We start from the raw sequence: 16543 nt of genomic DNA on the forward strand, positions 1-16543 counted from the left end.
CAGTGGGGTCCCTGGGTCAGAGCAGGGTCTGTGGTCGGCCAGGTGCTAAGAGGTGCAGCAGCAGGTGGGCTCTGAGAAATGACAGGGTGCAGGGGGCCCAGGGAGTCGGTCCTGAATTGGCTTACGCCTGCTCTGCACAGTTTGTAGGGAGTGGGGGTGATGCCAGTCGGAGGTTACCAATACAGCTTCATGTGAGGGGGTCGCTCTGCTGCTATAAAGGTGCCCTGTACTGGTGTAGCTCGTCTCCTTCCCTGGGCAGGGATGGCTACACAGTGGGGAGACCCTTTGCATTGGCACAGCTTCCCCCATGCTTAGAGCTGTACCCTGAGGCCGAGCCCAGCCCTCAGGGGCAGGAAGAAAAGTCAGACTCAGCAGCCCCTTCTCCCCTGGCCAAGGCTGTACGCCAAGGCTGGGAGGCTCCCCCTGTGGGGAGCAGAGAGGGGGGTTAAAGGCTTCAGTGGAGATCTGGCAAGGGCTGGGGGAACAAGGAGGGGCAAAGTGAGCAGCTGGCACAATGATGAGTCTAAGCTGGTGCCAGTTGAGGCCCTGCAGAGGGAGCTGAGCCCACAGGGCAAATGGGCAGCACAGGGTAGAGGGTGTTTGGAGCAGAGCAGCCAAGCAATGTCTGTTGGAGGGAATAACCTGAGATCTGGGGCAGCCCCCAGGACCAGCACCAACTGCATGAGGGCCGGGCTACCCTGGGGGCAGCTTGATGGAGCTGCAGGGATGGAGGTGGCTGATGTGTTGTGGCATAGGGGCCTATGGTTGGGTGCTGAGTGCAGGTCTGGGTGCCCGCCCGCAGAGCACAGTGGGGGGATGGGATGGGCCAGAGACATCCCCCACCCCCCCAGGAGCCCCTGGCAACCAATAAAAGCAGAGGAAATTGATGGACTCTAACCTCCCACCCTGCCCTGGAAAGGCAGACCAGCCGGAGACTCCATGATGCTGCCCCTAGGAACTTCACTGCCAGTGAAGTGATGTATAAGGCACCCAGATGCAGTGGTGGTGGGCATGTGTCCTTCCTGCACTTGTTCCGGGCGCTTGCCCGTAGTCCCATTCCTCCCCCTGAGGGAGGGACTCACGCCAGTCTGTGCCCCCTCTCTGCAGGTGCCAGCCCGGGCTGATTGGCGAGCGTTGCCAGTTCCAGGACCCCTGCCACCAGTCGCCCTGTGCCAATGGGGGCGTGTGTGAGAGCTCCCTCAAGGATGGCACCGTGCAGTACCAGTGCACCTGTCCCAAAGGCTTCCGAGGTGAGGGTCATGTGGGCGGGGGGCATGCTGCTCTAGGGGAGGCTGGGGAGGGGGTGGGACCCAGCTTGGCCTGGTTGGAGGCGGAGCCAGGATCTGACCAGGCCCGGGGAGAACCGATGCCACGCAGGCCTAGGGGAGATGGGGGATGGCCATGGGGGGGCTGTGGGATATGGGGAGGGACCCTCAGCCCAGCTGGGGGAGGGGAATGGAACCTGACTGAATAAGGCTGGCGCGGGAGGAGGGCTGGGCACACCTTGGCCCTGGGGCAGGGACCTGCTGGGCCTAGGGGGAAGGGCTCTCTGGGCTGTCCTCATGCCCAACCAGGTCCCGCTCACAGACATCCTCCCCAGGTCAGGACTGCTCCCTGGGTGATGCCTGCGCCAACAACCCCTGTGCCAATGGGGCCCGCTGCACCAACTGGAACAGCCGCTACAACTGCACCTGCCCGCCAGGCTACCAGGGCCGCAACTGCCGCACGGACGTGGACGAGTGCCGGGCACCGGGCGTCTGCCGCCATGGGGGCACCTGCTTCAACACGCCAGGCTCCTTCCGCTGCCAATGCCCAGCTGGCTTCACGGGGCAGCTGTGCGAGAGCGTCTACACACCCTGTGCGCCCTCGCAGTGCCTCAATGGGGGCACGTGTCGCCAGACCGGGGAGCTGAGCTACGAGTGTGCCTGTCTACCGGGTGAGGGGCCCGGGGTGAGGGGCAGCATTTGGGAGCAGCAGGGGTTGGTGTGTGGGGTCCTGGCCGGGACAGTGCTGGAGGAACCTGTTTGGGGGGATGCTGTCCCCTCCCTTAGCCCTGGGGGCAGGGGTTGTTGGGGGTGTGTCTCTCCCCCTGCCCTGGTGTGTGTGCCCACGGGGCTGGCGGCTCTGGGCCGCGCTGCAGGAAGCTCATCGGAAGCTGTAAATGGCGCCGGGGGATCTTGGACCCTGGCCAGGAAGGAAACAATCCCAAGGAGCGTCCGGGAGAGCAGCATGGCCGGAGCTTGTGGGGGAGGGGGGGCACTGTCCCTCCCAACCTTGGGCTATCCCCTCCCCTGCTCCCAAGAGCCCTCTTTGGCTCCCTCCCCACCTCAAGCTGACCATTTCTTTCTCCCCATTAGTCCCTTCAGCCCCCTCCCCTCAAGTAATGGCTCATTCTCATCTAAGCTGCAGCTCTGCTCCTGCCAAATCCTGCACCCTCTGCCAGCTGGCCTGGCCCTGGGAACACAGAGAAGGAGGGGTATGGTCTGGGGGACCCTGTGTGTGGGGGGGGGACCAGGCCCTGTGGTCCGTGTGGGAGGTGAAGTGGCTCTGATGCAGCTGTGTGTGTGTGTCGGGGGGGAGCAGGCTGCGAGGCCGCTGTGAGTTTGAGGGAGAGCAGGCTCAGAGGGTGCTGTGTGTGCTGGGGGAGTGGGTGTGGGGGTGCTGTGTGTGCACATGGGGAGGTACAGCGGGCTCGTGGGCGCTGTGTGTGCATCAGGGGGAGCAGGCTTGATGGCACTGTGTGTGTGTGTGGGGGGGGGGAGCAGGCTCCGAGGGCACTGTGTGTGCATGGGAACGGCAGCGAGTCCGGTGGCGCTCTGTGCGCATTTGGGGGGAGCGGGCTCCGAGGGCGCTGTGTGTGCATGGTGTGTGTGTAAGGGGGCACTGTGTGTGGGGGGAAGCAGGCTTGGGGGTGTTAGGTATGCATGGGAGGCTGCGAGCTTTGGGGGTGTTGGAGGGGGAGTGGGGTTTGGGGAGCTCTGTTCATTGGGGGGGCAAGTGGGCTTGGTGGCGCTGTGTGTGCGTAGCGGGAGCTGGCTCTGTGTGCCAGGGAGCAGAGAGCTCAGGGGCGATGTGTGCGTGTGGCGGGGAGTGGGCTCGAGGGCGCTGTGTGTGCCTGGGGGGGGCAGTGGGCTTGGGAGTGCTGTGTGTGTGTGGGGGGGGGCAGCGGGATCAGGGGCACTGTGTGTGTGTGAGGGAGCAGGCTCCAGGGGCTCTGTGGGTGCGGAGCAGGGGCGCTGTGTGTGTGTGGGGGGGGTGGGGGGAGCGGGAGCTTAGGCGCTGTGTGTGCATGGGTGCGGAGCAGGGGCGCTGTGTGTGCGTGGGGGGGAGCGGGAACAGGGGCGCTGTGTGCGCGTAGGTGGGGATCGGGCTTGGGGGCGCTGTTTGTGTGTTGGGGGAGCAGTGGGCTCGTGGGTGCTGTGTGTGCATGGGGAGGGGAGCAGCGGGCTTGGGGGTCCTGTGTGTGTGCATGGGGAAGGGAGCAGTGGGCTCGTGGGTGCTGTGTGTGCATGGGGAGGGGAGCAGCGGGCTTGAGGGAGCTGTATATGTGGGGGCAGCAGTGGGCTCGGGGTGCTGTTTGTTGTGGAGGGGAGTGGGCTTGGGGGAGCTGTATATGTAGGGGGAGCAGGCTCAGGGGCCTGTGGCGGGGGACAGCGAGTTTTGGGGGTGCTGTGTGTGTTTGTGAGCAGGGTTTGGGAAGCTGTGTGTGCTTTGTGGTGGAGAGCGGGCTCGGGGGCACTGTGTGGGGGTGGGGGGACAGTGGGGTTGAGGGCACTGTGTGTGTGCGTGGCGGGGGGAGCCGGCTCTGGGGGTGCTGTGTGGGGGCGGGGGAACTGGCTTGGGGGCACTGTGTGTGCATGGGGCAGGGGAGCGGGGTTGGGGGCACTGTGTGTGCGTGGGGCAGGGGAGCGGGCTTGGGGGCACTGTGTGTGTGTGTGTGTGTGTGGGGCGAGGGAGTGGGCTTGGGGGCCCCATATGTGCATGGAGCGGGGGAGTGGGCTCGGGGGTCCTGTGTGTGCATGGGGTGGGGGAGCGGGCATGGGGGCCCTTTGTATGTGTGGCGGGGGAGCGGGCTCGGGGGCCCTGTCTGTGTGTGGGGCGGGGGAGCAGGCTCGGGGGCCCTGTGTGTGTGTGGGGCGGGGGAGCAGGCTCGGGGGCACTGTGTGTGTGTGGGGCGGGGGAGCAGGCTCGGGGGCACTGTGTGTGTGTGGGGCTGGGGAGTGGGCATGGGGGCCCTGTGTGTGTGTGTGTGGTGGGGACGCTGGCTCGGGGGCACTGTGTGTGTGTGTGGGGCTCAGGAGCGGGCATGGGGGCCCTGTGTGTGTGTGCGTGTGTGTGGTGGGGACGCTGGCTCGGGGGCAGTGTGTGTGTGCATGGGGCCGGGGAGCGGGCATGGGGGTCCTGTGTGTGTGTGGGGTGGGGACGCTGGCTTGGGGGCAGTGTGTGTGTGCGTGGGGTGGGGGAGTGGGCATGGGGGCCCTGTGTGTGTGTGGGGGGTAGGGACGCTGGCTCGGGGGCACTGTGTGTGTGCGTGGGGTGGGGGAGTGGGCATGGGGGCCCTGTGTGTGGGGGGGTGGGGACGCTTGCTCGGGGGCAGTGTGTGTGTGTGTGGGGTGGGGACGCTGGCTTGGGGGCACTGTGTGTGTGCGTGGGGCGTGGGAGCGGGCTCGGGGGTGCTGTGTGTGCATGGGGGTGTTCCTGTTGCAGCGTGGCCTAGGCTGAGCAGAGCTGCGTGGAGCCAGAGGGGCGGGCAGCACACCCTGCTAGGGCCTGTGGAGAGGGCCCCACGTGGGATCTGGCCCCGCCATGCCTGAGGCAGCTCTGCTGTGACCCTGGGGTTTTTCTGACCCCTCCAGGCCAAGCTGCTTAATCTCCCATTGCCCTGGGGGTGCCAACCAGGGGCAGGTGGGCATGGGCATTGCAGGGCCTGGCCCAGGGCCCTGTCCCCTCAGGGCTTTGTCTGATAAATGCCCCACGACAGACTCCTGACTGGCCCCCCTCCCTTGTCTGCAGTGATCTCTCGCCCTACTCCCTGACCCTTTGCAGAAGCCCCTGCTCCTCTTGCTGTAAGCCGCTGTGTGGGCAAAGCCGGGGAAAACTGGCCTGCCTCGCTCAGCCCTGCTGGGACCTGCATTTGTTCCAGGGGTCTGCTGGGTTGCAGCAAGGGGCTGGGGACTGGAGCCAGGACTCCTGGGTTCTATTCCCAACACTGAGCAGTGTGAGGGGGCTGGTGGGTGGGTGGGTGGGGTGGCAGTCAGTTGCCTGGGCTCTGTTTCAGGTTTAGCCACAGACTCTCTCTTTGGCCAGCTGCTTCTCAGGTTGGGCTGGAGGTGGATTTGAGCTCTGTGCCTCTTGGAGACTGGGTTGGAGGGGCTTGGGGCTGGGGCCAAGGAGCGGGTGGGAGGCGCCTGGGGCCGGGGAGCAGGTGGGAGATGCCCCAGGCGGGGGCTGGGAAGAGACACTCGTGGCCGGGGCTGAGTGTACACACACTCTCTGACTGGGCCGTTCTCTCTCTCTCTCTCCCGCTCCCCCCATCCACTCTCTCCAGGCTTCGAAGGGCAAAACTGTGAGATCAACATTGATGACTGCCCAGGCCACAAGTGTCTGAATGGAGGCACCTGTGTGGATGGGGTCAACACCTACAACTGCCAGTGCCCACCCGAATGGACAGGTACCACCCAGCACCCTGCCCAGCGGCAGGAGTTAACTCCTCGTTGCCCGCCACCATCTGTGCAGTCAGCACTATGGGCCTTAGAGCCAACATCCAACCCTGTGGGCAGGGACTGTGTGCCCAGCAGCCCAGGGCTGCCATAGGACCCCAGGAGGAATGTGACATGGGGTCTTCCCTTCTAGGGCGCGCCGGCTCTGATCCAGCCCCAGGGCAGGAGTCTGGCTGGCTCAGGTGGTGGGGAATGGGACTCAGGCCCTTTCCCCTTTATCATAGAATCTCAGGGTTGGAAGGGACCTCAGAGTCATCTAGTCCAACCCCCTGCTCTAAGCAGGACCACTCCCCAGACAGATTTTTGCCCCAGATCCCTAAATGGCCCCCTCAGGGATAGAACACACAACCCTGGGTTTAGCAGGCCAATGCTCAAATCACTGAGCTATTCCTCCCCTCAGGGCAGGGGACTGGCTGGCTTGGGGTGGGCAATGGGACACGGGGCCTTTCCCCTTTATGGGGTGCTGGCTCTGATCCACCCCAGGGCAGGGGACTGGCTGGCTCGGGGTGGTGAATGGGACATGGGGCCTTTCCCCTTTATGGGGTGCTGGCTCTGATCCACCCCAGGGCAGGGGACTGGCTGGCTCGGGGTGGTGAATGGGACATGGGGCCTTTCCCCTTTATGGGGTGCTGGCTCTGATCCACCCCAGGGCAGGGGACTGGCTAGCTCGGGGTGGGCAATGGGACATGGGGCCTTTCCCCTCTAGGGGCGCTAGCTCTAACCTGCCCAAGCTCATCTCCCTTCTCCCCCAGGCCAGTTCTGCACAGAGGATGTAGATGAGTGCCAGCTGCAGCCCAACGCCTGCCACAATGGGGGCACTTGCTTCAACACCAATGGTGGGCACACCTGCGTGTGCGTCAACGGCTGGACGGGCGAGAGCTGCAGTGAAAACATTGATGACTGTGCCACAGCCGTCTGCTTCAATGGGGCCACCTGCCATGACCGCGTGGCCTCCTTCTACTGCGCCTGCCCCATGGGCAAGACAGGTGAGGTGGGAAGGGGGTCTGGCCTGACTCAGCCCAATCTCAGATCTCCAAGCACCCCTCACTGCGGGATCTGTGATTCTTCCCCCCCATGCCTAACTCCCCCTCAACGATCTGTGGGGGGCTGAGGGGTTGGCCAGGGGGATGGGAAGGGCTAGGAAGGACCTGAAGGGGCAGGGGGTGGCTGAGTGGAAGGGGGAAGAAGATGGGGGCAGGAGGAGTGGAAGGGGGTGGGAGGGAGACCTGAGGTGAGGGTGACAGGCTGGCTGAGTGGAAGGAGTTGAGAGGAGGGCTATGAGGGGTAGGGAGCTGGGGTGGGGGCAGTAGTATGGGAGTGCAGATGGGGGAGGACTGGAGCTGGCTGGAGGGCGTTGGTGGGTGGCTGTGTGGGTGGGGGGAACTGGAGCCAGCAGGGAGTGTTGATGGGTGTTTGTGCGGGGGGGACTGGGGCTGGCTGGGGGGGGGGGGTTGGTGGGTGTTTGTGCAGGTGCGGGGGACTGGGTCTGGCTGGGGGGGTTGGTGGGTCTGTGGGGGGGGACTGGGGCTGGCTGGGGGGGGTGAGGGTTGATGGGTCTGTGTGGCGGGGACTGGGGCTGGCTGGGGGCCGGGGGTTGGTGTGTGTGTGTGTTGGGGGGGGACTGGGGCTGGCTGTGGGGTGTGGGGGTTGGTGTATGTCTGTGCAGGAGGCCGGGGTTGGCTGCGGGGTGGGAGGGTTGGTGTGTGCGGGTCAGGAGGAGGGATGAGGGGCATTGCCTTAGCCTTCCAGGATGGGGCTGGCACTCTGCTCTCTGAGGGCCAGGCTAGCTGGGCTTCCGGAGGGTGGTTGCCCCACTGCTGCCCACGCCCCTCACTCCCTCCCTCTGCCAGGTCTCCTGTGCCACCTGGATGATGCCTGCGTCAGCAACCCCTGCCATGAGGACGCCATCTGTGACACCAACCCTGTGAACGGCCGGGCCATCTGCACCTGCCCCCCAGGCTTCACTGGGGGGGCCTGTGACCAGGATGTGGATGAGTGCTCTATTGGTGAGGAGGGGCCCACTGCCTTGGCACAGAATTGGGTGGACCTGGCCCTTTGCTCAGTGATGGGGTGGGGGTGTGGGAGGCTGGGCCAGGGTCGGGGAGGGCCTGGCCTTTTTCTCAGTGATAGGGTTGGAGTAGGGTTGGCTGGGCCAAGATTGGAGGGAGGGGAGCTGGAGGCCTGGCCCTTTGCTCAGTGATGGGGTTGGGGTTGGGGAGGCCTGGCTGGGATTGGGGTGAGGCAGGGGTTCGGGGGGTCTGGTCCAAGCCCCATCTCTGACTTGGCCACATCCCTGCAGGTGCCAACCCATGCGAGCACTTTGGCCGCTGTGTGAACACGCAGGGCTCCTTCCAGTGCCAGTGCGGGCGCGGCTATACGGGTCCCCGCTGTGAGACTGACATCAACGAGTGCCTGTCCATGCCCTGCCAGAACGATGCCACTTGCCTCGACCGCATTGGGGAGTTCACCTGCATCTGCATGGCGGGTGAGCACTCACCCCACCCCCTGCATTGCCTGTGGGATGCCCAGCTCGGCCTGCCCCATAACAGCTGAACTGCAGCCCTGGAGCCCTTGGGAATGTGTGTGCTCGGGGGCTGGGTCCCTGCCTTGAGGGGAGACTGGCTCTACACCCTTCCCCCTCCCCACCCCACCCCACCCCACCCCTACACCAGGACTCTTGAGAACAGCCTGTGTCCAGGAGCGCCAGATCGCCTGAGGAACGGGGGCCAGTTTATCCCCCAAGATGCCAAATGCTGGTTAAGTGATTGTGAAGCTGACTGGGAGCCAGGACTCCTGAGCTCTATCCCCAGCTCTGGGAAGGGAGGGGAGTCTGGTGGTTAGAGCAGGGCAGACTGGGAGCCAGGACTCCTGGATTCTCTCCCCAGCTAGGGGAGGTGAGCATTGTGCTGTCGATCCAGGGGCTGGCTGGCCTGAGTATCTGGGAATGAGAGAGGTGATTCTGTCCTCCTGCCCCCCAGTCTAACAACACCTCACAGTGAGTTTGTTGAGACTCAGCCCAGTGCCCAGCAGGATGAGAACCTGGGTCCCCTGCCCTGTATCCCAGCTGGCTCTAGCCAGCCCCAGCTGAGAGGCTAGGGCTGGATGGGCGTTGGGTGCCCCTCTGTGACAGGGTTTCCCATGGGCAGAGCCCAGCCTGGCCTGCATTCCTCTCCTGTCCAGAGCAGGGAATCCTGGCTTGGCTCGGCTCCCAGGGGTTGGGAGCCGTTGGGAAGCCCAGGCGGTTGGGGCGAGGGATGGCGGCAGATGGCGGGATCCCAGGGGCTGGGCCTGGCAGGGAAGGATGCAGTGCTTAATTTGGAATGAAAGAGGTGCCAGGGCTCAAGCATAACAGATGTGGCAAGCCCAGAGGTGCCGGGGCTATGAGCTCCCAAGCCCTGGCACAAGTTAAGCACTGGGAGGCTGGCTGTGGAGGTGCTGGAGGGGCAGGGGGCGCGTAGCCGGCAGCCAGACGGTGGGAGTGCAGGGCTGTGCCTGGAATACTAATGGGGCAGGGGGGAGGCCTGCGCGGGGCTGGGCTGCTCCTTTTTGTCTCCCCGCTACCCCCTGTGGGGAGGAATCTTCCCTTCATTAATTTCAGCCCTTTGTGAGGCTGGTGGGGGGGAGGGGCAGTGCCGGCACAGCACTCGCCAGGGCACTGGGCCCTCTCCCCCAGTCCAGCACCCTGGTGCTCTGCTGTTCCGTGCTGGTGCCTGGGCATCCTGACGGGATGGGGGCCAAACAGGCCCCTTGTGGTGCAGGAGGGTGAAGGAGCCATAGAGCCTCTGCCCCGATGCCTGCGCCAGTGATGTGGGGACCAGGGAATGGGCACAAAACCAACCCGCGGACTCCACATGCCGGCTGCCTGGCTGCTCCGGGAGCCACTCACATTGCTCAGCTCAGAGCGTGGAGCAGGATTCAGTGCTCTCCTAGTTCTGGGCAGGGACTGGGAGTCAGGACTCCTGGGTTCTGTCCCCAGCTCTGGGAGGGGTGTGGGGCCTAGTGGGTAGAGCAGGGGGCCTGGGAGCCAGGACTCCAGAATGCTGTCTCCCCAGCTCTGCCACTGACCGGCCTGGGCCCGTGGGCGAGCGTTTCACCTCTGCATGAAATACTCTCCCTGTGCTTGATGCTTCCTTAAAGTCCCTGACCCAGGCAGCACCAGCGCCCCCGCCCTTCCCCGCCAAACCATGCAGTTTTGTAGGGGACCCACTGCCCCCAAACCAGCAGTACTGGCAGCCCTGAGCTGGGTGTGTCCATGGGGCAGAGCTGGGGTCGGGGTGGGGCCTGGATAGTAAGCCGGGGGGATAATAGTTTAGGAGCCCCCAGGTCCCCTCCATTTACAGCCAGGGCAGCACAGCCATCGGGAGCTCTGCCATGCTGAGGCTGGAGGGTGCTCTGGGCCTGCCCCAGATCTATGGGCTCAGAGGCACTGGAATTTATGGGGAAAGGGGGCTCCCAGATTTTAATGGGGGCTGGGGGGGGCAGGAATTCCCAAATGCATTGTGGTCTCCCCACCCCATGTGGCCAGCTGGAGGAGGAGCCATAGCCCCAGGGGGCAAGGCCCTCCGGCCATATAGGAGCAGCCTGTCCATGGGCTGGGGTCACAGTTCTGGTGGAAACCGGGCTGCTGAGCCCCAGGAGGGAGAGGGCAGGGCTGGCTCCGCTCTCCATAGCCTGGGCACCCCCTGCTCCCTCAGACTGCTGTGTCTGCTGCTGCCCCAGCTCTTCTCCCCCTCCCCCCTGGAGACACATTGCCCCCCAACACTGCCCTCTCCTGTCCCAACCCACATGGGGCAAGAGCTCCCACTGCTGCAGCCTGTGTCCGTCGTCCCCCCCACCCATCCCCACACCCCGTAGGGAGATCCCACTGCCCTAGTGATGGAAACCCTTCTGGTAATGGGCTTACTCCAGACCCCCCCGCAGCCTCTCTGTCCCATGGTGCAGCCTAACACCACACAGTCTGTTGCTTCCCCTGCCCCATGGCAGTGCCCTGCCCCCACAGAGCCTGCCGCCTCCTCGCCTCCCCTGCCCCATGGCGCTGCCCTGCTCCCACATAGCCTGCCACCTCCTCGCCTCCCCTGCCCCATGGCGCTGCCCTGCTCCCACATAGCCTGCCACCTCCTCGCCTCCCCTGCCCCATGGCGCTGCCCGGCCCCCACAGAGCCTGCCACCTCCTCGCCGCCTCTGCCCCATGGCGCTGCCCTGCCCCCACGTACCCTGCTACCTCCCCTGCCGCATGCCGCTGCCTGCCCCACGTGGCCCCTGCAAGCAGCCTCACTCCTGCCCCAGGGAGCTCTTCCGCCCGTGCCCCGTCTCTAATGCTCCCTCTGGGTTCTGGCTGCAGGGTTCAGCGGCACGTTCTGCGAGATCAATGTTGACGAGTGCGACAGCAACCCCTGTGTCAATGGCGGGATCTGCCGGGACGGCGTCAATGGCTTCACCTGCACCTGCCCCTCTGGTGAGTCTGGCTCCTCCCGGGGCCATGGGCAGGCACAGAGCTCCCAGCGCGGCCTGGCCGGGCTCCTCCTGGGGCCATGGGCTGGGGACAGGCACAGAGCTCCCAGCACGGCCTGGCCGGGCGCCTCCCGGGACCATGGGCTGGGGGCAGGCACGGAGCTCCCAGCACGGCCTGGCCGGGCTCCTCCCGGGACCATGGGCTGGGGGCAGGCACGGAGCTCCCAGCACGGCCTGGCCGGGCGCCTCCCGGGGCCATGGGCTCGGGGCAGGCACGGAGCTCCCAGCACGGCCTGGCCGGGCTCCTCCCGGGGCCATGGGCTCGGGGCAGGCACGGAGCTCCCAGCACGGCCTGGCCGGGCTCCTCCCGGGGCCATGGGCTGGGGGCAGGCACGGAGCTCCCAGCGCGGCCTGGCCGGGCTCCTCCCGGGGCCATGGGCTGGGGGCAGGCACGGAGCTCCCAGCGCGGCCTGGCCGGGCTCCTCCCGGGGCCATGGGCTCGGGGCAGGCACGGAGCCCCCAGTGCGGCCTGGCCGGGCTCCTCCCGGGGCCATGGGCTGGGGGCAGGCACGGAGCTCCCAGCGTGGCCTGGCCGGGCTCCTCCCGGGGCCATGGGCTCGGGGCAGGCACGGAGCTCCCAGCGCGGCCTGGCCGGGCTCCTCCCGGGGCCATGGGCTGGGGGCAGGCACGGAGCTCCCAGCGCGGCCTGGCCGGGCTCCTCCCGGGGCCATGGGCTGGGGGCAGGCACGGAGCTCCCAGCGCGGCCTGGCCGGGCTCCTCCCGGGGCCATGGGCTGGGGGCAGGCACGGAGCTCCCAGCGCGGCCTGGCCGGGCTCCTCCTGGGGCTGAGGACTGGGCCCATGGAAGTGCCCCGGGATGGACAGGCTGGGCCCAGCAGCAGGGGGCCCTGTAGGGCAGAGGGGAGGGAGCACTCGCTGGGGAAGCATAACACCCCCCGGCCCCCTGCACGGCTTCTTTCATCCTGGAGGCCACTTCTTGCGGGGCTGATGGACAGCCAGGCCACGGCTCTCCCTGCTGACTGGGGACAATGGCACCTTTGTTCTCTTGGGGCTGCCTCCCCTGCTGGCACACAGCCCCCTGAACCCAATTTACATGTGGGGCAGACGCCGGTGATAGGGATGGGAGGGGAGCTGGCCTGCCCCATTGCTGGGCCCAGTGGGGAGCCTGTGCCATGGTCCTGCACAGCACCCGCCTCTAGGACAGGATGCCTCTACCCAGCTCACTCGCAGATCCACAAAGCTCACACCCAGCCCCTCCCCAAAGCCTTTCTCCCCCTCCCACACAGACCCTGCACCCCATCCTGGAGCCCCGCCCCCGTCCCCACCCCCAGAGCCTGCACCCTGCCCCTGAGTTCCTCTCTTCTCCCACCCCTGGACCATGTGTCCCATCCCAGAGCTCCTCTTCTGCCCCATCCCCAGATCCTGCACCCCCACCCCACCCTAGCTCCTCTCCTGTCCCAGCCCCACTCCTGGACCCTGCACCCCGCTGCATCGCTGGGGCCTGCACCCTCAACTCAGAGCTTAGCTCCCCCCACCGCTGTGGCCTACTCCCTGACCACAGCATATCCCTGTCCCCCTTACTCCTGTGGCATCCCCTCCCCCCAGCCCCTTGCCATCACCCAACTCTGACCTGGAGCCTTTGCCTGAAGTTGCTCCAAGCTGCACCCCACCCCAGAACTGGGAACACCCGGTGGGGACTGGGGGCTCCATGGGGAGGCAGTGCAGGGCCCCGGCATACGTTTGAGCCCCCTGCCTTTCTGTGCCCAGGCTTCTCTGGTTCCATGTGTCAAATCGACATTGACGAGTGCGCCAGCACGCCCTGCCAGAACGGTGCCAAGTGCATGGACCGGCCCAACGCCTATGAGTGCCGCTGCACTGAGGGTGAGTGAGGGCTGGCGCCGAGACCTGGGTGCTCCGTGGCCTCAGCGCAGGTTGGGCAGCTTGTTCCCCAGGGGCCACAATAGTTCTTCCCATCAGCAGGGGGCAGCGGTGCCCCATAGCACCCCCATTCCCAGGCGTGGCTAGGGCCCCCTCCCAGCAGTCTGGGGAAGACACTGCAGCTGCACCCCCAACCATAAGACGGTCAGGGGTACATCTGTATTAAACAAGCATTCGTGGTGCCCGGGGAGGGGGAGCCAGTGCCAAGGCTGGGACCCACCTACCAGCCACACTCTATGAGGGCTCCCCTTGCCCCATAGGCGCCCCCTCCCCTCACAGCATGGAGGATGGAGAGCCAGGTCTGGCAATGAGTGGGACCAGTTGCCTGCATTGGGGACCCCCACAAGCCTGTGGCTGGGGTCACATTCCATGGGTCTGGGCTGTCCGGGGCCCTCCGGCATCTGGAGACGGGACAAGAATGGAGCTGCTGGAGTCTGTCCCACGTGGGCATCCCCTCCCCAGCAGGCGGGGGTGGCGCTACCCACATGCCATGTGGCTGCAGGGCACTAGGGCCACACCAGCATCACACAAACCTGGCACTGCCCGCCTTCCCTCCGCTCCCCCCCCCCAGGCTTCGAGGGCACGCTGTGCGAGAAGAACATTGACGACTGCTCACCTGACCCCTGCCACCATGGCAGCTGCCTGGACGGCATCGCCAGCTTCACCTGCTCCTGTGCCGCCGGCTACACCGGCTACCGCTGCGAGAACCAGCTCAACGAGTGCCACAGCAGCCCCTGCCAGCACGGGGGCAAGTGCATCGACCGCATCAACAAGTACCAGTGCAACTGCCTGCCAGGCACCTCAGGTGGGGGCAGGGCTGGGGGCCTGCGTCACGCTGGCCAGGTCTGTGGCCCCACCCCACCCCCTGCTCCCACCCTTAGGGTCCACAGCCCCTTTCCTTCCCAGAGGCGCACTGTGCCCCACCTCACCCCCAGGGGTGCACAGCCACTTCCCCCCCCACCCCAGGGTGCACTGTGCTCCTTCCCACCATGTGCCTATGCTGCCCCCCTCACTCCCCCTCTAGATCCATGGCCCCTCCCTCCCCTGGGTCCTCTGGCTTCCATTACCCCAAACCCTGGGACATGCACTACCCCCACCTCAGAACACACTGTGCCTCCCACCCCCAGTCCCCATCTCTCCACTGGCTCCCCTCAATCCCACCTGCCTAGCCCTAGGGCATGTGCTGTCCCCAGGGATATGTTATTCCCCCAGCTCCCTTTCCGCTGCTCCTGCCCTCCCAGCCCACATGCCCAGCTCTGGCCAGGCCATGGGGCTGAGGGTTCCCCGCGTGCTGTGGGGTGCTGCCGGTGGCTGGCTGGCTGGCGCGGATGTAAGGCGGCCCCTCTCCCCAGGTGTGAACTGCGAGGTGAACTTTGACGACTGCGCCAGCAACCCCTGCGACTACGGCGTCTGCCGCGACGGCATCAACCGCTACGACTGCATCTGCAAGCCCGGCTTCACAGGTGGGGCAGGGACGGGGCCCAGCTCCAGGGAGCCCTGGCTCTGGGGGATGGGGGTGGGGTCCTGTGACCCTGATTCTGAGAGGATGGGGATGCAGGGGGCTGGCTCTGGGGGGTTGTTTGGGGTGGGGCCTAACTGTGGGGTGGTGGGGCCCTAGGTCTGTGGGGGTGGATGGGGGGTGGGAGCAGGGCCCCATGACTTGCCTCTGGGGGGTGGGGCCCTGGTGTTGGAGGGCTGGGCAGGCAGGGGCGGCTCCAGGCACCAGCGCATGCCTGGGGCGGCAAGCTGGTGGGGGGTGTGGCGTGTCGGTCGTCATGAGGGCAGCAGTCAGGGAGCCTTCAGCAGCGTTTCTGTGGGAGGTCTGCTGGTCCCGCGGCCTTGGCGGTAATTCGGCGGTGGGTACGCTGAAGGCACGGGACCAGTAGACCTCCTGCAGAACCGTCGCCGAATCCGCGTGACCAGGGCGGACCTCCCACAGAAATGCCACTGAAGGCTCCCACCATGCTTGGGGCAGCAAAACCCCCTGGGGGGTGGGGTCTTGGCTCTGGGGGTGTGTGGTGGCTAGGCCATGGGGTGCCCTGGGCCGAGCCATACGCGGTCCCCATGCCAAGCGGGCGTGTCTCATAGGTCCCCTGTGCAACGTGGAGATCGACGAGTGTGCGTCCAGCCCCTGCCAGAACGGCGGCACCTGCCTGGACGGCGAGAACGGCTTCACCTGCCTCTGCCCTGAGGGCTTCCACGACCCCCACTGCTACTCCGAGGTGGACGAGTGCAGCAGCAGCCCCTGTGTGCATGGAGTCTGCCGCGACGACATCAATGGGTGAGGGAGCACTGCATCCGCCCCGCCCGCTCTGCCCCCGCCCTGCCTGCCCCTGCCCGAATGTCCCTGCCCTCCCCCGACCTGCCTTGCCTGCATCCGCCCTCCCTGCCCCGCATCCACCCCGCCCTGCCCACGTCCGCCTGCCTTGCCCCCACCCCGCCCTGCCGGCATCTGTCCTGCCCACGTCTGCCCACCCTTCCCCCTCCCTGCCCTGCCCCAACATGCCCTACCTGCATCCACCCTCCCTGCCCTGACCAGCCCTGCATCTGCCCCACCCTGCCTGCATCCCCCCACCCTGCCTGGCCCCCCGCCCCACCCTGTCCTGACTTGCCCCACCCTGGCTGCGTCCGCCCAGCCCTGCCCTACCCCGCCCCACCCTGCCCTGCATCCTGCCCACAGTGCCTCGACCTGCCCTGCCCCCGCCCCACCCTGGCTGCGTCCGCCCAGCCCTGCCCTGCCCCCACCCCACCCAGCCTGCCCCCGGCCCTGCCCTGCCTCCGGTGACACTTGCCCTGCTTCGACCTGCCTGCATCTGCCCGACCTGCCCTGCCTGCGTCCGCCGCCCCCTGCCCTGCCCCCACGCCGCCCTGCCTGCGTTCGCCCAACCCTGCCCTACCCCGCCCCATCCTGCCCTGCATCCTCCCCACAGTGCCTCGACCTGCCCTGCCCCCGCCCCACCCTGCGTGTATCCACCCAGCCCTGCCCCACCCCGACCTGCCTCCACCCCGCCCTGCCTGTGTCTGCCCATCCTGCCATGTCCTCGACCTGCCCTGTCCTCACCCTGTCCTGCCTGCCCCTGCCCCACCCTGCCGCCCGCCCCTGCCCTGCCCACTCTGTGGCCAGCGCTCCGCCCGCCTGCCCTGCCCAACCCGGGGAGCAGTGCTGGGCCTGCCCTCCTGCCCTGCCCAACCCAGGGAGTGGCGGTGGGCCTGCCCTGCCCAACCTGGGGAGCGGCGCTGGGCCTGCCTGCCCTGCCCAACCTGGGGGCAATGCTGCACCTGCCTGTTTTGCTCTGTCCTGCCCCTGCCCGCCCTGCCCTGCCCATCTGGGGGCAGTGCTGCACCTGCCTGTCCTGTTCTGTTCTGGCGTGCCCTGTGGGCAGCACTGCGCCCACCCACCCCAGGGGCAGTGAT

General features: G+C 66.6%; 1 protein-coding gene across 1 annotated transcript in view; it reads left to right on the forward strand.

Annotated features, from left to right (window-relative positions):
* Positions 1-16543, forward strand: part of NOTCH3 (notch receptor 3) — a 49032-nt gene that overhangs the window by 14078 nt on the left and 18411 nt on the right. The window contains exons 3-13 of the mRNA XM_044994727.1: positions 1108-1250; positions 1601-1936; positions 5549-5671; positions 6473-6706; positions 7571-7726; positions 8020-8205; positions 11062-11175; positions 12959-13072; positions 13701-13934; positions 14482-14592; positions 15218-15410. Of these exons, the coding sequence (XP_044850662.1) occupies positions 1108-1250; positions 1601-1936; positions 5549-5671; positions 6473-6706; positions 7571-7726; positions 8020-8205; positions 11062-11175; positions 12959-13072; positions 13701-13934; positions 14482-14592; positions 15218-15410 (1944 nt within the window). The remainder of the gene's footprint in view (positions 1-1107; positions 1251-1600; positions 1937-5548; positions 5672-6472; positions 6707-7570; positions 7727-8019; positions 8206-11061; positions 11176-12958; positions 13073-13700; positions 13935-14481; positions 14593-15217; positions 15411-16543) is intronic.

This window comes from Mauremys mutica, chromosome 20, assembly GCF_020497125.1.
Source record: "Mauremys mutica isolate MM-2020 ecotype Southern chromosome 20, ASM2049712v1, whole genome shotgun sequence".
Taxonomy (NCBI): domain Eukaryota; kingdom Metazoa; phylum Chordata; order Testudines; family Geoemydidae; genus Mauremys; species Mauremys mutica.